Source organism: Spermophilus citellus (genome assembly GCF_964194105.1).
Source record: "Spermophilus citellus genome assembly, chromosome: 8".
In the NCBI taxonomy this organism is placed as follows: domain Eukaryota; kingdom Metazoa; phylum Chordata; class Mammalia; order Rodentia; family Sciuridae; genus Spermophilus; species Spermophilus citellus.
Window position 1 is genome coordinate 33,417,943 of NC_138189.1, and position 21,401 is coordinate 33,439,343.

Below are 21,401 nucleotides of genomic sequence, written 5' to 3' on the forward strand. Positions count from 1 at the left end.
GATAGCTAGTTAATCATCAGACAATGAGTGTAATGGACACCAGATAAGGTTTTTTGAATGTAAAGGCAACCTATGAGGTTATGCATTTCAGCCCACTCCTTTGTCCTAGAGTGGTGAGAAAAATGGAAATGGGAGTGGACTCAACAGGAGGTTGCAAAAATTCAGACTTAAGGACTAAAAGCCAAATATGAAGTCATGGGCCAAGCCAACAGCCTTGGTACCTTCCCAACATCTGTACAGCATAGATTCTAACAATTAGCCCAATGCTTTTAATGTCTGTGCAGCCTGGACTCTGACCCTGTCTTTACCCAGAAGCCTAAGTCCCCAGACTAGTATACTCTCAAAAAGCTTTCTGCCAGTTTCCCCCCTCACATCATGGGGAGTTCCATCTTTTTTTTTTTCTTCTCATTCAAAACTAATTTTATTTCTTTTATTTTTGTCCTCTGCCACCATCCATGGATTTCATTTTTTGAACCCATGAGACAGGAACCCAGAAAGAAAATCAGTGAGGCCTACAGCCTACATAGATTTTATTTGTCTGCAGAAGCAATGAACTGAAAACTTGTTCTCAAACTCCAATTTTATTGCCATGGGCAAAGAGTGGCTGGAAAGCAGAGTAGAGGCCCAGCCCTCTTTGCCCTTTTCTCTATAGACCAGGTAGCTTTCTTTCCTGAGTTTTTCTTTTTTTCTTTTTCTTCATTCCAGGACTGGAGTCCCTGACTCACAGCTGCCCAGGGCCAAACTGCAAGGGGGGGGGGGGTACCTCTGAAGCCATGTGACTTCTCTTAGCCAATGGGGGATGTCAGAGAAAGGTGGAGTGGATCCAGGGATGGACAGCAAGGCAGTCAGTCTCACTGATGTCTTCAGAGTGAAGATCTCTGATGTGGCAGGACAAGCAGTTTAAATATGGTTCCAAGTTTATGCTCATTGGCATCACCCTCAAGCATTGCTCTGTCTTTAGATGATGGTCCTTATCAATTGTGACTAGACATTGCTAAGCATTCCTGTGGCTGATGTTCTTATAGGTGCTCAGACTGTCAGCACTGGGTTAAAGAGATTAAAAAAAATTAAATCCTCTTTTGGTGTCCTGCTATACACGCACATTAGAGGCAGCACCTCTTTGTATTCAACTTAGTTTTTGACTGTTTAGACTCCTTATTACGTACTCACAGAATCTTTCACTTATTCTGTCTCTGACAGGCCAACTCACAACCACAAAATTGTACAATAATTCAGAAAACCATTCCAAAGTCCAGATTGTTACAAGTAAAACATCATCTTTTTTTTAGACAGGTTTATATCTATAGGTGGCCCATTTGGCCAAGATGTTTCCCAAGAAACAATCTATAGGATCAACCCAGTATTGCCCAAGACTTCAAGGGTCAGAAACAGATACAAACAAAAAACAGAGACAGACAAACAGAGACGATTCCCAAACCATGGCTGCCAGGAACCTTTAAAACAGAACAGATAGGGGGAAATCCCCCCAAGTTCCCAACTCCTACTGAACCATGACTTCTACACCAGCAATGCTACAGATAGATGTTCCTATGAAGAGGGACCAGATGTTCCCTCAAAGGGGAACCAGACGTGTGGAATCAAGGGTCTCCTTGTGCACACCAGGGGAGCTTATCGGATGGCCAATGTGTTGCAACTTCACTAGGCTCAGTTTCCTTTTTCTCAAAGTAGACCAAGATGGAGCAATCTGTAAAGTTCAGGGAAGAAAAGTGAGAATTCCCCCAAAGCAAAAGGAGCAGCTGTGGGAGTTTCTAAGTCCCTCCCTTTACTCCCAGGGATATAGCTCCTCTAGTTCCACCTGAGGCACACTCACCCATCTCCTGACTTTCCAGCAGTGAACTCTCAAAAAGTTCACTGTTCATCCTCAGCATAGAAGTGCAGTTGCTTGGAGTGCCAGGTCTGCCCAAGAAAGCCAGAGCAAGGACTGTTCTCTGGTCCCACCTGGGTTGCCAAATTTGTAATCAAAATCTCAGTCCTTGTCCCCAATGCCAGTTCATGTCAATTTAATAATGAGGAGATGGTTTAGAGAAAAGGGAAAAAGAAGTTTTATTTCTTTGCTAGCAAAGGAGAAATACAGGGGACTCCTGTCCCTGAGGCTGTGATTCTGCCCATCAGGAAGAACAGGGGGCTTTTAAAGAAACTCTACCAGGTGTGCTCTAGTACGGGGGACCCAGGGTACCTTGATGGTGTGTTAGGATTCATTTGTTAATTTGGGACATACTTTCTTCCTAGATTCTTTGGCAGACATCTCCTTACTGTGGAGCACAGATAACACAAGGTAATCTTGTTCCCTGCTCTAAGTTAGGGAAGGGGTCAGGGAGAACAGGAAAAGAAAAACATGTCCCTTTTAAAATAAGCAGCAAGAGCTATATTTAAAAGGTGAAGTGGACCACTGTTACATTACTACATCTTATTATCTATGCTCTTGAGATTATTTGTGTCCATGATAGCTGTATGATGGAAATATGTATTGGTGTGTTATGCCCATACCTTCCTTCTTCCAATATACAGAAACATTATGTTGGTAGTTTGAAGAAGATCTTGGTAGTATTTATACCATGAAAATATCAGCCAACACTACAAATCAGAGCTTGATTAGTTGTTTTGTTGGTCGTCTACACTTTGATGCAGAAAATGTTAATAGTATGGATTAAATTTATAAGTGTATTATGTCGGTAGCTGTTACATTGTGAATAGCACAAAAATGAGTAAATGTTCCTCTGATATTAAAAAGCTAGAGTTCAATCTAGCAAATATGTTAATCACATTATTATCAAAGGAATAAAGTTTTAATAAATGTGTTAGTTGTTTCACTTTCATCTTTTTTTTTATTGGTTGTTCACAACATTACAAAGCTCTTGACATATCATATTTCATACATTAGATTGAAGTGGGTTATGAACCCCCAATTTTACCCCAAATGCAAATTGCAGAATCACGTCGGTTACACATCCACTATTTTACATAATGCCCTATTAGTAATTGTTGTATTCTGCTACCTTTCCTATCCCCTACTATCCCCCTCACTTTCATCTTATTCGTTAAAAATATCAAGAAACATTCACGGAATTATACTCATTCATTATAACCTTTTATTGCTATCTATGCAAAAGTTCAGCAAAATTTTAAAAAAGGATTCTATGACAATCTACTTGCTATATGGAATTTATAATAAGGAACATTTAATATGTTAATATTTTAATAATAGGATTTTAAAAATCAACAGTCACACTGGCAGGTAGACAATTATAAGAAGTATTAGGAAGTAACAAGTACTATAAAACATGTAATAAATGATATCTGGGGAGTACAGAGGAAGTAACATTTTAGCTCAGGGGGAGGACAGGTAATCCAGGCTGCAGATCCTAAGGGCTGAACTTGGCCAATGGCCTTAGAAAAAGAGAAGTTTACTCTATTATGAGAGACACCATTTGATTTCTAGGTTGCAACTGAGTAGCATCAGGATTGCCCCATGGGTCCTGAGGATAAGTATACATCTGAGGGAGCAGGAGCATGACAGGTCCAGGGGCAGGAGTATATCAACTGTCCTATAGTCTCTGGTCAGTTCCTTCTCTCCACTCCTTTAATGCTTGATTCTCAATCCACTGCTCATCTACTGCATTCTTCCCTATACTTCTTCTCTAGATCTCAGCAGATGACCTTCCCTCTCCCGCACACCTATACCCAGTCAGTCAGCAAGTCATCTTTCCTCTTCTCTTCCCCCACAACAGTGCCTCAATCTAGAATCCCATCTCTTCTCCCCTAGATGTATGTAATGGGCCTCCTAACTAATCTCCTAGCTTCCCCTTATTGTCCTTCACACTACTGCCAGAGTGATGGCTTAACCCAGGGCTGTAAAGGCCCCAGTATAATATATTCCAATCCCCCAAAAAGAACTTGGAGGACTCGGCAGAGAATGTTTGGACATTTTACTATTCAGGTAACCCTTGGTGCCACAGTCTGGAATAAACTGGGGGTACACCATGCCTACAGGCAAAGGGGAACAAGACATAGGACAGATTGCACATCAACTACACACAAAGGTTTCTTCAAATGTTTGATGAGCACATGACTTTACTTCACAACTGAGTTTGTTCTGCTTTGATACCTACACAAATACTGGAGATAAGGGAAGTAGATAGTTTCCTTCTTCCTTATGTTCCCTAGCACATTCTTTGGAGTCCTTTTTAGTTCACCTTCAAAAATAACAAGACTTCTAAGCACTGACTTGTTTACCCCAGCAATGATCTTTCTGAATCGTATGCTGTCACACATCTGCTTAAAATAATACCATGGGTCTCTGGTTTTCAGGATCAAGTTTAGGTCCTCTCATGAGCACATCCTTGTCTGCCTCTCTAGGCCAAATGTTTCACAATCCCCTTCATTCTGCTCAGTCTGAACTTGTTCTCTGCCTCTTCTGTTATTTCATGCACTTTCTGTTCCTCTGTTTGTAATCCCCTTTGACCCAACTTCTTCTTCTTCTCTCCGGCCCCCTTCAAGATTTAGGATCAGAATTACCATTTGCAGGAAACCTCCCAGTCCCCTTCTGATTTAGGCACCCTTCTCTGTGCTCTTTGAGATTAACTCAGTTTCTGCCCATATTATACAATTTTATGCTGTGATTTCGACTTATTTGTCTGGGTTTCCTGCAGACCGTGGCATAATCATCTGTTTATCATTGGAGCCAAGCATGGAACCTGTCATACAGCAGGTTGAACCATAGAGTGAGCTCCTTGAGGGAGAGATCAAAGATGTATCTAACATCTCTATATTAAGGAGGAGAGAGATACTGTGGTTTGGACATGATCAGAGCAGGGAGAATGAGGCAAAATTTGATACCTCTGTCTCGCCCTACTTGAGTAAAAGACAGGTGGAGTCGAAACGAAGAGAAAAAAACTACACTTCCCGTCATGCTCCGGGCCACCTCCGGGGTGCTTTCGTCTTCACGCCTCGACCTTGCGGAAATGAAAAGAGTACTTCCGGGTCCGGAGATTAACCGGGCGCCGGCAGCGTTGGTTCGGCCCTTTAGGGCCTTGCTCCGAAGCTCCGCCTTCGTTTCGGTCTTTCTGGAAAGCCCGCTTTGATCTCGGCGGTGCGGGACAGGTATTTCCCCGTGGCTGTGGGTGCTTCTGGGACCGTCTACTGCAACGGGGCGGGCAAGGCTCTTTTTCTCGGGAGGCTGGAAAGCTCGGAGCGGAGCAGGGCGCGGCGGGCCTCTGGAGGGAAGCAGGTTACCTGGGTCGTGGTCCAGACATTCACGTTTTGTTTCTTGTGTCTTCTCTCCGCGATTGCAGCGTCCCGGGTGCCTGTGTGTCTCTCATGGCTGAAACGACCCCAAATGGCCCCCAAGGGGCGGGCGCTGTGGTAAGTGAGCCGGCGGGGTCGCGTTGGTTGATTTGCTAGAGGTAGGAAGGAGCAGGAAGTACTGCGAGGACCCGGAGCGTTCCAGAAGCGCTGAGATTTCTGGACTAGCATGAGTGAGTGGGTGCGGGTGCGGGTGCGGGTGCGGAGAGGGGAGAACCGAAGGGAAGCTACAGAGGGAGCTACAAGTTTGCTTCTGAAACCACAGCTGACTGTCTTGGAGCAGGTGGCTGTCACCAGCGTATCTTGGAAATTGGTCCTTCTTGCTTTTCCCCACACCTCAGTCTCTAATTATCCTAGGCCCCAAGGTTGAAGATGCCGTGTAAGGGTATGCCGTGACACTAGCCTCATGGCGCACTTGCGTGGGGACTGGAAACCTATGTGTCAACTTTATGCCATTGTATAGAAATGACGCACAGAACCATCTGCTGTTTTCCTTCTTCACATTGTTCTTACTTCTTTACAAAGCAAAGTACCAAGCTTTTGTAATTTTTTTTTTTTTAAGATGCCAGTCAGCAACTTCCTAGTTACTTGCATCCGAAGCATTATTATCCTCTGATTTTTCCACCCTAAGTGTGTGAATCGGGCGAATTACTTTTTGAAATCATTTTGCAAGTATTTCTACATAAACACTTTAAAATTTTGCTGGCTCATTTAAAAGTCTTTGTTAACCCACAAATATTTCGTTATTCTTTCACATGACCACGTTAAGTTAATCACATGTGGGAAATTTAACATTGATAGGTGATATAAACTGATATGCAATTCATGTTCAAGTTTCCTTAATTGTCTTTTAAAGCTGCTTCCTTTTCCTCAGGGGTTCTGCCAGAAAGCATGCATTATGTTTACTGGTCATATATCTGCTTCCCTCCCTTTTTTGTCTTTCAAGATTGGTAATTTTTTTTTTTTTTTTTTTGTGGCCAGGGAGATTGAACCTAGGGGCCTTGTGCTTTGTGCATGCTAGGCAAGTGCTCTACCAACTGAACTACATCCCCAGCCCTAAGATTGTTAATTTTCTAGAGCCCAGACCTATTCTGTAGAATGCTTCTCAAACTGGAATCCCATGAATGATTATTTTGTTCTTCTCTGTGCATTATAAAAAAGAAGCATTTCTTTTATTAATTAACGATGGACCTTTATTTACTTATTTGCTTATATGTGGTGCTAAGAATCCAACCTAGTGTCTCACACATGCTAGGCAAGTGCTCTACCACGGAGCCACAACCCCAACCCCATATGAGGAAGCATTTCATGTTCATTTATCCTATTGTTGGGGATTTTAAGTTTGATTCTTTAATTAAGATAGTGTCCACTGGATTCTACATTATAAAGATGCCTTTTTCCCCTTTGTAATTAAAAAGTTGTTTTTGAGGCTCTGTATCTTGTTCCTCAAGTCGTTTTTTTACCTGAAGATTCATTAATATTTTTTGTCTGTACTATTTACTGCTAGTTGGTGGTTGGCCAGGTCACTCTTTTTTGTTTTGTTTTGAAATGTGGTCTTACTTGTTGCCTAGGCTGGTCTTGAACTCTTGATGGGCCCAAGTGATCCTTCCTGCCTCAGTCTCCCAAGCAGCAAAGACTATAGATGTGTGCTACCAATGCTAGTCACTCTCAAAAATCTGAACCAAAATATGCCCTTTTGACTTTTCTTTTATTGTGTGATAAAATGAAATGCATAGCTCAGCAATTTATGGTAAAATGAACACCCCATACAAATGGATTTTAAAGAAAATATCCCCAAATTAAATTTCAGATTGTGATGTAGAGCTTGGACATTTGTAGAGGAACTGAGCACAGAAAGCTAGATTTATCCTTCTGTTTGACCATTCCTGATCATTTAAATTTAGGGGAGAAATAGTATGGTAGGTAGGATACAATCAACAAGAGGCATATTTCATATTTCTGACATTACCTACATATGATTTAAGAAGGAATGCAATAAAATGTATTTGAATTTTTAAATGTTCGTGCATTTTTACTTAAAAAGTTTTTTTTGTTTTTTGTTTTTTTTTACACTTTTCCCCCCAAAGATAATGAAGTTAAATTGCTTAAAAGCAGTGTTCTGAAACTTCAAATAGACCCATTAGTGAGTTTCAAAATTAGCTCTGTGGAAGCCTTTTTTTTTTTTTTTTTTTTTTAAATACAGTAAGAATAAGTATTATTTGTGAAACTTTGTTATACTTCATATACCCATGTATGTTTGTATTAGATCTCAGTGTTAACAGTATTTGTGGTACTGTAGTTGAAAAATGTAAAATTCTCTTTAGAATATGAATATAAAATACATCTTAATGATAAAGCATATTTTTACATTTTTTTAGTGCTAATGAACACTCTGGAGAAAGAAAAGCAGCAAAGGAAAAGAATAAGAAAAAAATGAAGAAATATGCATGTGGAAGTTTAATATAGTGTCACTGAAACTTATAGGGACAAATAAAGCACAAATCCCATCTTAAAACTTGTAGGGGAGCCTTAAGGGGATGCAGAAATCATAATCAGAGAAGCAGGTGATATTTAATAGCTGATAGTTGTATGTTGAGCACTTCCACTATGTTAGGCAGATCATCCACTGAGTAATGAGTTCAACTGTAACTGACTGATGACTGTGGTTTTTACTTTGTCCTTTCAAAAGTTTATTTGTTGTTGCCTTTTTATTCAGTTCTGAGACCTACCTATTTGGGTTTGAGATTTTGCTAAGAATAGGCATTTGGTTCTCTTGAGAGCAATTAGTTCTTATTTAATGTTCTTTTTAAATAGATGAAGCCAATATTACAACTGTTGAAAGAACACAGACAATTGTAGTTAAATTTCTGTCCAGGTTCCTGTGCTTTCCAAATCAACACTATAGATTTTTTTTAACTTGTCATTGAGCATTTATGTGAAACAGTTAATTGCCTTGAGAGTTTTCACTTAATGATTTAAAAACAAATGTTATAAGGTTGTTGAAATATTTTGAATATGAATAAACTATATATTCTTAACATAATTTGCAGGCTTAATTTACTACCATATTTTTCTTTTTAAATACAGCAATTCATGATGACCAATAAACTGGACACGGCAATGTGGCTTTCTCGCTTGTTCACAGTGTACTGCTCTGCTTTGTTTGTTCTGCCTCTTCTTGGGTATGTACTATACATAATTCTGGCTTTGATATTGTTCTGTTTTTTATGAAATACTTTTTTAGGTGTAAGAATTGTTAAATTGTAAAAGGTTCAGGGACAGATAAAAACACAAGTCCTTAGTAATATAATCAGTTGGAAGGATTTATGATTTGTGAAACTAAGCATGGTGAAAATCTGAGCGAAAATGTAGGTTCAGGGTTAAGACAAGTTCATGATTTTTGCATTTTTGACCTTTTTATCTTGATGCGAAGAATCACTGCTTTATAAAATTTAGTTGGATATATATATATATATATATATATATATATATATATATATATATATGAAATGATGCTTCTAAGAAGATAGAACAAGTTCAAGGAATTTTTTTCTATTGATAGTTAAATGAGTTAGGTGTTGTGCAATTATGATGCAATTCACAAGGGAGGAAGAGACATGGTAGTTGTTTATGTCTCATGATAACTTCTCCTCTGGTAATTTACAGGTTGCATGAAGCAGCAAGCTTTTACCAACGTGCTTTGCTGGCAAATGCTCTTACCAGTGCTCTGAGGCTACATCAAAGATTGCCGCACTTTCAATTAAGCAGAGCATTTCTGGCCCAAGCTTTGTTAGAGGACAGCTGCCACTACCTGTTGTATTCACTCATCTTTGTCAATTCCTACCCTGTTACAAGTATCCTTTTCTACTTTTTTGACAGTGAAATGACCAACTAAATATGTAGGGGATCTGTTGATTATTTTTTGCTATAGGAAAGATTAGTAACAAGGGCATTCAATAAAAGTTGAAGTTTTTGCTTTTTGGCACTTCATTTATATGAAAAAGGTATGCTTATTTTAAAAATTTCAGACGCTAAAGCTTGAAATGTAAACTTTGAAGAGCTGATTTGGGATTTTTAAACTTTGTCTATAAATATTCTTTCATAAATTTCTTGATTAGCAATGGGTATTTTAAAGTTCAGATTCAAAGCATAAGCTTATATAGGATTTGTGAATACTTAAAATTTTCTTTCATTTAACTGGGCATATGTGGTGGTACAGTCCTTTAATCCCAATAACGCAAGAGGCTAAGGCAGGAAGATCCCAAATTCGAGGTCAGTCTTACAAACTTAGCGAGGCCCTGAGTAACTTAGTGAGACACTATCTCTGAGTAAATTAATATATAAATAAATAGGGCTGGGGCTGGGGGTGTGGCTCAAGCGGTAGCGCGCTCGCCTGGCATGCGTGCGGCCCGGGTTCGATCCTCAGCACCACATACCAACAAGGATGTTGTGTCCGCCGAGAACTAAAAAATAAATATTAAAAAAAATTCTCTCTCTGTCTCTCTCTCTCCTTAAAAAAAAAAAATATTAAAAAAAAATAAATAAATAGGGCTGGAGATGTAGCTCAGGTGTAAAGAAGCCCTGAGATCAAGCCCTCGTACCTCCCCCCAAATATTTTCCTTTAATTTATAGCTTCTTTGAGAAGGTATCTAGATGTCTTCCTTTTAAAAAGGTAGATCATCACCTATTTCCTTTTTTTTTTTTTTTTTTGTAGTCGTAGTTGGACACAATAACTTTATTTATTTATTTTATGTGGTGCTGAGGATCGAACCCAGGGCCTTGCACATGTGAGGCAAGTGCTCTACCACTGAGCCACAACCCCAGCCCACCTATTTCCTTTTTTAACTTTCAGTGACCTAGGAACAAATGAAAATTTATCAAGAAATGATTAGTAAATTTAAAATAATATTTACTGTATGTAATGTAGAAACATGGATAACATGTATGGAAACAACATATAGATACATATGGATAATCCATGTAGCATTGAGAATTAATAACTGATTTGGAATATGTATTCTTTCACAATTTCAAAAGTATTGCCAGATGATAATGGGTATTATTCCAAAAAGGAGAGAAGTTCTACAATTCATTGTGTTTGGGAAGCACCAAGTTAAAGATTTTGAAATAGGATTCTTTGTTATAGGACCTTTGTGCATTGTGAGATTAATGTTTCTTAATTTTTTTGTATAGATCACCCATTAGGAAGTTACTTAGTGTTTTAAGAAGTGCTGATGTAAGAGTTTGGGGTTTTTTGTTTCTTTGTTTTGTTTTGTCTTTTGGTGCCAGGGATTGAACCCAGGTGTGTGTAGCCACTGAGCCACATTCCCAGCCCTTTTTTATATTTTGAGATAGGGTCTCACTAAATTGCTTAGGGTCTGGCTGAGTTGCTGAAGCTGACTTTGAATTTGTAATCCTCCTGCCTCAGCCTCCCAAGCTGCTGGGATTATAGGTGTGCACCACTAACCCAGCTTAAAAGCTTTTGAATATTTCTGATACAACTATATATAGTGGAAAACATAATAAAATATTTCTCTAAGACTAAATGTCCACTTAGATGATACCTATATTGTGAATTATCATTTTTAAATTGTTTTTGTCATTCTGGGGATTGAACCCAGGACCTTGTATATGCCAGGCACACACTCTACCTATAGGTCATGACCTTTGTGATGTTTACTCAGTTTCCCCAAGCTAGGGGGATGAGTCAGATTAGAAATATTAAAGGTATGAGAAATTTAAGAAATAATACACAAAAATAAGTGAAAAGCAGGATCCGATGGAGACCAGCTCTGATGGAGATTGGGTCTATCTCTCCTAAATGGAGTCCCCAGGCTTTATTTAAATGAGTAGGAACACCAGTGGGATTCAGTGTAAAGAACTTCTTGAGGAAACAGGAAGAAGGTGGCAGAAACAACTTGGTTGAAGCTTAGCAGGTTGTACCCACCTTCGTCTGCATTTGTACCTAGGTCTTTGAGCTAAGGCAGGATGTCAGCATAATCTGGGCATTCTTGAAGTTCTCAGAAAAGTAACCTCCCTGCCTTGTGATGGCTCATACAAACCCATAATCATACGTGGCCTATATAGCCTCCAACACCTAAATACTGGCAAAATAAATTTCCATTTCCTCACTACTTATAAAGAGATGGAAGTGAAGTATAGCTCAGTGTCTGGCACAGATCAGGTGCTTAGTTAAGTTTTGTTGAGTGAGTCATGAGGTCATGCCAAATGAGACCCATGACTGGGAAGATAACCTGTCTTTTATATGCAGTTGGTTATTAACTAACCCATTTCTCATGGGAATGTTGAAGTTTAAGGATTTCTTCTTCCTTAAATTTTTATGGGAGGGGAAAGGGAGCAGTGAGAATAACATAAACTAGTAATTGTCAAGGAATACTAATCTGATTCCTAAGGCATTATGGTAATAAAAGTCGCCAAAATATTATCATAAACATTCTGACTTTTTAAAATATCTTTATTTGTGTTTATTTATTCATTTATTTTTTAATGTGGTGCTGAGGACTGAACCCAGGGCCTCACACATGAAGGGCAAGCACTCTACCACTGAGCCACAACTCCAGCCCCGATCTTTGTTCTTATAAAGGTGATACATTGCCCTTGCTCTATCAGTGACAAGTACTTAAGAGTTAAAATTGTAAACTTTTCACCCCTTATCTTTTCTAAATAATTTAAAAGTGACATTGAGAACTAAGATTATGAATATGTTATTAATAGTTTGTTCCCAAGCTTTGTGCTACATGTCTATTATCCCAGCTAATTGGGAGGATAAGACAGAGAATTAAAAGTTAGAGGTCAGCCTGGGCAATTTAGTGAGACCCTGTCTATAAGTAAAAAGTGAAATGTGCTGGGGATGTAGCTCCATGGTAGTGTACATCTCGGTTCAATCCCCAGTACTAGGAAAAAATTATTTATGAACTCTAGAACATTAGCAATAAAAGAAATCATTAGAAATCTCTGGCTTTGATTTCTTGTTATTTGACAGAGGATAAGGAAAATGAGGTTTGTGATAGAGCCAGGACTGGAAGCAGGTGTCTTGATCCCAATTCAGGGTTCTGTTTTCATTACCTGATACTACTACTTATTGAATTGATCTTCAAGTCTGGATACTTGTCAGAGTTTAAATTGTATTATTTAAGCCAAAACAGTTTCACAGGGGGCCTTAAAGAAGAGAGGATTATACCTTTCATCAGTTTCAAAGGATTTATGATTCATTAAAAAGTTTAAAACTGTGCGTGTGTGTGTGTGTGTGTGTGTGTGTGTGTGTGTGTGTGAGTGAGAGAGAGAGATCTCTTTTTGGGTAATTGACATTTTAATTCTTGTGAGTGGCAAGAAAGAAATGGTCAGGGTATTAATTTGGAGAACTACTGTATTAACAAGATTTGGTTCTTCTAATACTTGAGATGAAGGTGCTTACCAGTTGGAAATTGGAACCTTTGGGTCCTAACAGAGAATGTAATAAATTTGAGTCTTAGATTGTTAGAGCATTACCACTTCCCATTCATGTCAAGCCTTCAGCAAGTATAGAAAAACAATGATTCATTTCTTACAAACTGCTTATATTTTTAGGGCCAGTATTTTTACCAGTCATCATTGACTAATAGTCTCTATCATTTCATGGAAATAACAATTTTTGGGTTTTTGTTGTTGTTGTTTGTTTGGTTGTTTTTATTATAAGGCTGGCAAAAATTTGGGGTGGAGAATGGAATTTTCTGAGAAATTTCCGTTTTACAAAATGTTGCAGGAAAATTGTATATTTACCCTGGGGCATTAAGCCAAATCAATGATTTTAAATACAGAGATTCTCTATGTCTGTAATTAAACTGATGAGACTTTCAGTAGATTATATACCACCCCAGATATATACTATCTTATTTATTTTTACTAATTGAGAGGATAATTATATCAGCTTTATAGGTATGTTATCTTAAAATATAATGGGGTCTTTGTAGGAAAGAAATAATAAAACATCTTCAACTGAGAAAAATTTGGGAATTATTCCTTAAACCATTGCCTCAAACTCTCTTCATTCTCTTAATGAGACCCTGTCTATAAGTAAAAAGTTAAATGTGCTGGAGATGTAGTTCCGCGGTAGTTTATACCTGGGGTGAGATCTGTGAAAGCACTGTAAAAGACTTATCTCTGTGTTTGAAGATTAACTTAAGTGGCCAGGATGACCATTGTGGGGTTAAAAACCGCATGCATAGAAAAAAACTAAGTAGCCTAGATTTTAATTTAATTTAGCAAATATTTGCAATGTTTTATTACCTCAAAAACTTTGAGGTAGCCTAGATTTTAATTTAATTTAGCAAATATTTGCAATGTTTTATTAACCAACAAATAAAAAATAAATGAAAAAAAACTTTTCACTATTAATTTTCTTCATAAAGTGAAATAGTTTACTTTCTTTTTTATAAAAAACAAAAACTTCATTTGATTCAAAATATATTAGTAAACCAATAGCCATTTCACTGAACTCATTTTGCAGGTGGTGTTTCACATTTGTATATTTGAACTTAGTACATGGCTTGTTTGCAAAGTACTTGATAATTTTGTGTTTTCCTTAATTGTTTTCTTCAGTGAGTATTTTCCCAGTCTTGTTATTCTCTTTGCTTCACGCTGCCACATACACGAAAAAGGTCCTTGATGTAAGTAAAATAATGCTGTTTCTTTGATTCCTGGGAGTTTAAGTTCTAAGACACTCTGGCATTTGTCACAAGAAAGTTCCTCTGTTCTCTTACACACTTGTTATGAATTATTTAGTGATTTAGTAGTTTTGAGTTTAGAAGTTTTTATTGAGGTGTCACAAATAGTACATTTTGGGGCTGGGGATATAGCTCAGTTGGTAGAGTGCTTGCCTTGCATGCACAAGGCCCTGAGTTCGATCCCCAGCACCACAAAAACAAAACAAATATAGTACATTTTGTAGATAAAGGATTGTACTTAAAATATTCCCTGGTTCTCAGAGGAATTTCCATTAAAAAAATTTTTTTTAAAAACCTTTTTAAGTTTGATAGTTGCTAGGTGCAATGGCACATGCCCGTTATTCCAGTGGCTCAGGAAGCTGAGGCAAGGATAATACAAGTTCAAAGGCAGCCTCAGCAACAGTCAGGCGCTGTCTTAAAATTAAAAAAAAGACTAGGGATGTAGCTCAGTGGTAAAGCACCCCTGGGTTTAATCCTCAGTACAAGAAAAAAAAAAGATTTGATGAGTTGTCAGAGGTTTCTTATTTAGTCACTGTATAATTCCAACATACCAGATAGACTATACCAAATCTCTTTTACACTAATATTAAGAACTGCTGTCTTCCTGAAATTATTTCATTGCTGGATTGGAACATTAAGCCTAACATAAGTGTGCCAGGTGGATTTACTGCATATACACTGAAATTTTAATTAAAATATCCAAATTTGTGCCTTGAATCAGACTTCATTTTATAATTTCTTTTTTTTTTTTTCAGTCGTAGATTGACACAATACCTTTATTTTATTTATTTATTATATTTGGTGCTGAGGATCGAACCCAGTGCTTCACGTGTGCTAGGCAAGCACTCTACCACTGAACTACAATCACAGCCCAGGACTTCATAATTTCTATCATTTATTAGCTAAGGAATCACAGATATTTTAACTGTATTACTGAATAGGCAGATTTTGTTAAGATTGGAGAGAAATAATAACATTTTTTGGTAAAATAATCTTTTTTTAAAGAAACAAAAGCATCTAAGAATGAAAAATATTTTCATTAATGTTTTCGACTTCAGATACACAAAATAAAGCAAGAAAATACATTCTTCATTTTTAAATAGTTTGTAAACTTTCAGTCATTTTTGTATCACTTACTTCTGGTTCTATTGCCTGTTGGATGTGCTATTTATCTATAAAGAAAGAAAATTTAGTCAGCTCTTAGTTATCCCTTGGTTCTGCATCTGTGGATTTAACTGATTGCAGATAAGAAATATTTGCAAAAATAAGTTTGTGTCTGTAGTAAACAGGTATAGACTTTCTTTCCCTAAATGATACAATATTAATAACTATATAACGTTTACATGGTATTAGGAATTATAAGCAATCTAGAGAAGACTTAAGGTATAAGAGAGGATGTTTATAGGTTATATGCAAATACTGTACTATTTTAAATAAGCATCTTGAGTATCTGCAGATTTTGGGATCTGAGTGGTATCCTGAAACCAATCCTCCATGTTTCCTGAAGGGTGACTGTAATTGAGTTATCAAAAATACTTCATTATCGCTAATGTATATTTTCTTTTGTTTTAGGCAAAGGGTTCAAATAGTTTACCTTTGTTGAGATCTGTCTTGGATAAATTAAGTGGTAATCAACAAAATATTCTGAAATTCATTGCTTGTAATGAAATTTTCTTGATGCCTGCTACAGTTTTTATGCTTTTTAGGTAAGAATAAAAATACATTTATTTTGGAAAGCTAATGACTAAATGAATAAGTAAAAATATTAAGTTTCATGTTGCTTGAAATTATGGTGTTATAGTAATAGTTATCTATGATTGCCTCCTTATTTTGTTTGTACCCTTGGTATGGAAAGTAATTCATGAATAAAGAAAGCTCTCCTTTTGAAAGTTAGAACATTAAAATATCATTGATCTCTCTGTTGATATCTTGCATTTAAGTTTTAAAACAGGGCATATGTCTACCTGGATGATTCTTTTTTCAATTTTTAGTTTTCTAAGGAACAAGATATTATAGATAAAAGTTAAAATATTATTTGATTATAGGTCTTAGTTACAGTTTTTTTTAATCTTTTAGTTGTCGATGGACCTTTATTTTATTTATTTATATGAAGTGCTGAGAATCAAACCCAGTGCTTCGCACATGCGAAGTGAGCACTCTACCACTGAGCCACAACCCCAACCCTTAGTTGCAGTTTTGTTTTCTCTTTCTTACAGGTGTAAGAGTTTTGATATGTACATATAAAAGAATCCTTTAATAATATACAAGTGTGTAGTAAATACATAAGTATCATAATTTATTAATTGTCTCTCCCGTGCTTTTTCCTACTTGAATGTTTTCATAACCTGTTTATACTAATATACAGTCATGGTTTGTTTCATTTAATGGTTGTATAGTGTTATATCAGATGAGTATGCTGTTTTATTACCCATTTCTTTATTGTTGGACATTTTGTTTCCATGTTTTTGTGTTTCCAAATACTGATGTAGTATACATCTTTTTCTGCTTACACTTAGGTGTTAGTGTTTTCTTTAACACATCAGACTTCATTTTGCCATATTATAAGCTAAATTCATTTTGTGTTTAATAGAAATACCAAAATGTCCTGTAAAATGTTTACATATCTTGTTTTTCCTAATCTTGTTGATTTGTAATAAACTATTATTGATTATAAATTTATATTTTATAATTTCATATTCATTGCCTTGAAAAACTAATGATATTTGTATATACCTGATAATTATATCTTTCTTTAGCAGTCTCTCTAAACATTTTGTAGATTTCCTTAAATGTAAATGCATCTTTTCCTATCTTTTAAGTAATGCTTTCCTCTGAAAACTCTATGGTCACCACATATTGCTTAAATTATGGGTCCAACTAGATAATATACTTTAAATAAAGTTCTAGATTGATGCATGAAAGATTTTTATTTATTTATTTTATTGTAGTTGTAGATGGACACAATACTTCATTTTATTTATTATTTTTATGTGGTTCTGAGAGTCAAACCCAGTGCCTCACACGTGCTGGGCAAGTGCTCTGCTACTGAGCTACTGCCTCAGCCCAGGATTTCTTATTGGATGTTATGGACCTGGATTCTAGTTGATTTGACCATTAATTTATATTCTGAACCTTGAATTTCCTCATTGAAAATGTAGTTTTGGTCTAGGAATGTGGCTCAGCAACTCATGAGGCCTTAGATTCAATTCCCACTAGTGCAAATGAAAAAGAAAATTAGAAAGTAGTAGTATTACCTAACATGTGTGAGATTCTGGCACTGCATTAAAAAAAAAAAAGTTAATTGAAATAGATAATGTTGAAAATTCTTCCATCTGCAAGGAAGCTGAATATAGAATTTGATGCATCTTTAAAACTTTCATCCCAAATTTTAGTTAAGTTTTATCCTAAAAACTGAAGTTACATAAAGGGTAATGTAATCTAAGTCAAAGGAAAAAAAGAGGGATAAAATAAGAATTTCAGTATTTTCCCCTTGATGTATAGGTCTAATTTTCATCTCTTTCTTGTGTGATCTTGATCATTTAAACACTTTAATTAGTAAAAGGAACTTTTTGCCTCTTTACTTTCTTACTCATTTTTCTTGGGTTATCTAATCCTGGTCTTGAGGAATACCAGGTTCTGCCATTTGTTTCCTGTAAGTAGCTAAAAGTAAAAATAGTAGGTAACTTTTTTTATTATATATATGGATATGGATGTAATTGATGTCTACACTTCGAAACCTCCAAATTCTGTTTAATAAGCAAAATTATTTTGTTCCTCTTCAATTAGCTTAAGGATCTGGGGTTGCAACTCAGTGGTAGTGTGTTTGTCTAGCATTTGTGAGGCCCTGGTTACAGTCCTCAGCACCACACACACACACACACACAAAAAAAATGACTAAAATAATTTTAGTGAAATGCAATGCAACTTAGAGAAATACCTCATTTTTCTTGGTAGATAATTAAATTGTGCTCCTTAAAGATTTCATTTAAACACTTAACTATGTACACATACATCTTAGTTTTCACATTGTAAAGGAGATATGAATTTACCAGAAATATTTAAAGAGTAAATAGCTTTATTGATTTCTTTACTCTTAACTTACTCTTGTAGTGAAACTGTATTTTGGTGTCTGTTGTCCAACTTCCCTGTATTCCCCTTCCCTTTTCCCTTCCTAATCTCTAGTAATCACTATTTCACTATCTTCTTTGATATCAAATTTTTAAGCTTATACATATGAGTGAGAACATACAATTTTTGCCTTTCTGTGCTGGGCTTATTACTTTATAATGTCCTCCAGTTCCTTCCATTTTTGCCATGAATGACAATATATTTTTTTGTGTGTGGCTAAATAATTATTATGTGTATGTACTTGGATATGTATGCCACATTTTCTCTATTCATTCTTCTGCTGATGGATTCCTCAGTTGATTTTCATATCTTAGCTATTGTGAATAGTGATGCAACAAACACAGGAGTGTAGGTATCCCTTTGATATGTTGATTTCATTTACTTTAGCTATATATTCAAAAGTGGGATATAGCTGTGTCATAGAGTAGTTCTGTTTTTTTTTTTAAATTTTATTTAGTTTTGTGAGGAAATTCCATACTTTTCTCCGTAATAGCTGTACTAATTTACATTCTCACCCGCTGAATTTAAGAGTTGCTTTTTATTTTTTTCATTGTAGCCATTCTGAGTAAGATGATATCTCATTGTGGTTTTTGATTTGCATTTCCCCGATGGCTAGTAATGTTGAGCACTTTTTCTTGTTCATTTGTATATTTTCTTTTGAAAAACACCTATTCAGATTATATGTTCATTTGTTTAAGTTTTTTGAACTCCTTATGTGTATTATGTATATTAATCTCTTGTCAGTTGAATAGTTTGCAATTATTTTCTCCCAGGTTGCCTTTTCATTGTTGATGTTTTCTTTGCTGTGCAAAAACTTCCTAGTTTTATATATCCCATTTGTCCATTTTTGCTTTTATTGATTGCCTTTAGGGTCTTATGTAGAAAAGTAATTTGCTTATTCCAGTGTTTTGAAGTGTTCCTCTTATGATTTATTCATACTTTGATAGTTTCAAGTCTTTCATTTAGGTCTTTGACCATTTCGAGTTGACTTTACTATATGGTGAGAGAGAGAGGAATATAATTGCATTTTGCCTGTAGATATCCAGTTTTTTTCAGCACCATCATAGAGGCTATCCTTTTTCCAGTGTATGTTTTTGTTTTCCTATGTGTGTTTTTGACACTTTGTTGAAAATTAGTTGGCTATATTTATTTGTAGGATCTCTTCTGTTCTCTTGGTCTGTGTTGGTTTTTATGCAAGTATCATGTTGTCTTGGTTACTGTGTTCCTTTATATGTAAGAACAGGTAGTGTGATGTTTCCAGTTTTGTTCTTTTTGCTCATATATTTTTTTTATTTTTCTAGTCTTGTTCCATATGAATTTTAGGGTTTTTTTTCTTATTTCTGTGAAGTTGGTGTTTTGATAGTGATTGCATTGAATCTGTATATCATTTTGGGTATGGACATTTTAACAATATAAATATTCTTTAGCTATAGCTGAGGATTGAACCCAGGGGTGCTCCACCACTGCCCTCTTTATTTTCTATTTTTGAGTCAGTCTTACTAAATTACCCAGGCTGGCCTCAAACTTGCAATCCTTCTGCCTTGGTCTCCTGAGTTGCTGGGATTACAGGCCTGTACCGCCACACCCAGCAACAATAGTCTTTTAGTTCATGAACAAGGAGGGTCTTTCTGGGTTTTGTTCTTTTTTCAGTGTTTTGTGTTTTTTATTACTTTATTTTAAAGAATTAAAATTTGTTTACGAAGTTATAGTCCATTTCTTTTGTTTGTTTTGTTTTGCAGTGCCTGGGGATCCAATCCAAGGTATTGCATATACTAGACAAGGGCTGTACCACTGAGTTACATGCCCAGGCCTCCATTTCTAAAAGGAAAAGCTACTTATGCTTTTAAATATGTAACTTGAATGTACCCAAGCTAACATTTAAAGCAATCATAAATAATGACTATTCTTTGTGTGCTACCTTTCATGGTAGACACACAGTCTAATATTAGAAAACTATATTTAAAAATGAACTTATAATTTGAGTTGTGTTACACATACATGTACATGCATGCAAAGATGGGTAAACGGATGATCATTATAATTTTATTCCTAATTGTGAACTGGAGCTATCCTAAATATTCATTACTAGGGAGCTTGTTACATAATGGTACAAGTAAGTATAAGAAGGAGTATTTGAACCTATAAAAAGAACAAGGTAATTTCTGTATTGTCATATGGGATGCTTTCCAAGGTATAATAAGTTAGTTAACAGTAGTATGGGCTGTTACCATGTGTGCAGTGTTAGTATTAGCTATTTTGTATACTTGTGTACATAAATAGAAGTGTATTTGAGATTGTGCTAAAACTTTGAGAAAGGGCTAATTTGGATGAGGGGAAACTTGTTTTTCAGTGAGTATTTTCTATGTACATTTTCTGTATTCTTTGCATTACTTCTTCAATTTATGTATTTATTTTTTAAAAATATTTTTTGGTTATAGATGGACAGAATATCTTTATTTCATTTATTTTATGTGGTGCTGAGGATCAAACCCAGTGCCTCACCCATATGAGGCAAGCGTTCTACCATTGAGCCACAACCCCAGCCCCTGTTTGTTTTAATATTTTTTAGTTGTTGATGGACCTTTATTTATTTGTATGTTGTGCTGAGAATCGAACCCAGTGCCTCACACATGCTAGGCAAGCATACTACCACTGAGCCACGACCCCAGCCCCCCTGTTTGTTTTTTTGATTTTTAATTTTAAATTTTAGTTGTCAGTGAATAAAGATTCACTGACAACTAAAATTTATTTTTTATATGCGGTGCTGTGAATTGAACCCGGTGCCTCACACATGCTAGGCAAGTGCTCTACCATCTACAACCCTAGTCCTAGTCAATTTAGAAAGTTAAGTTAATTTGTCAAATTGTTGGAGAAAATGGATGTAACATTTAATTTAGTGATGTTTGTAAGTTTGTACTTTTGCTATAAAAGTAATATCATGCATTGGGTGCAGTGACACATGCCTGTAATCCCAGCAGCTTGGGAGGCTGAGGCAGGAGGATCACGAGTTCAAAGCCAGCTTCAGCAACAGCAAGGTGCTAAGCAACTCAGTGAGACCCTGTCTGTAAATAAAATACAGAATAGGACTGGAGGGAGATGTGTCTCAGTGGTCAAGTGCCCCTGAGTTTGATTCAACATCCCCTCCCCCCGAAAATAATATCATGCAACTTGAAAGACTAAAAAATTAGCATAAGAAACTACCTTTAGCATCTTAATGTATTTCCTCCA

The 21,401-nt window shown here is 36.2% G+C and overlaps 1 protein-coding gene across 2 annotated transcripts in view; it reads left to right on the forward strand.

The window, feature by feature from the left end:
• The first annotated feature begins 4,946 nt into the window (after window positions 1–4,946).
• The window catches only part of TMEM33 (transmembrane protein 33), a 28,738-nt gene continuing 12,283 nt past the window's right edge, over window positions 4,947–21,401 (forward strand). Inside the window, exons 1-6 of one of the 2 annotated variants that reach the window (XM_081303323.1) lie at window positions 4,947–5,121; window positions 5,313–5,382; window positions 8,410–8,504; window positions 8,989–9,176; window positions 13,921–13,988; window positions 15,618–15,751. In XM_081303323.1, the coding sequence (XP_081159449.1) occupies window positions 5,338–5,382; window positions 8,410–8,504; window positions 8,989–9,176; window positions 13,921–13,988; window positions 15,618–15,751 (530 nt within the window). In that variant the 5' untranslated portion in view covers window positions 4,947–5,121; window positions 5,313–5,337. The remainder of the gene's footprint in view (window positions 5,122–5,312; window positions 5,383–8,409; window positions 8,505–8,988; window positions 9,177–13,920; window positions 13,989–15,617; window positions 15,752–21,401) is intronic. The other variant, XM_081303322.1, reaches the window with a different exon arrangement.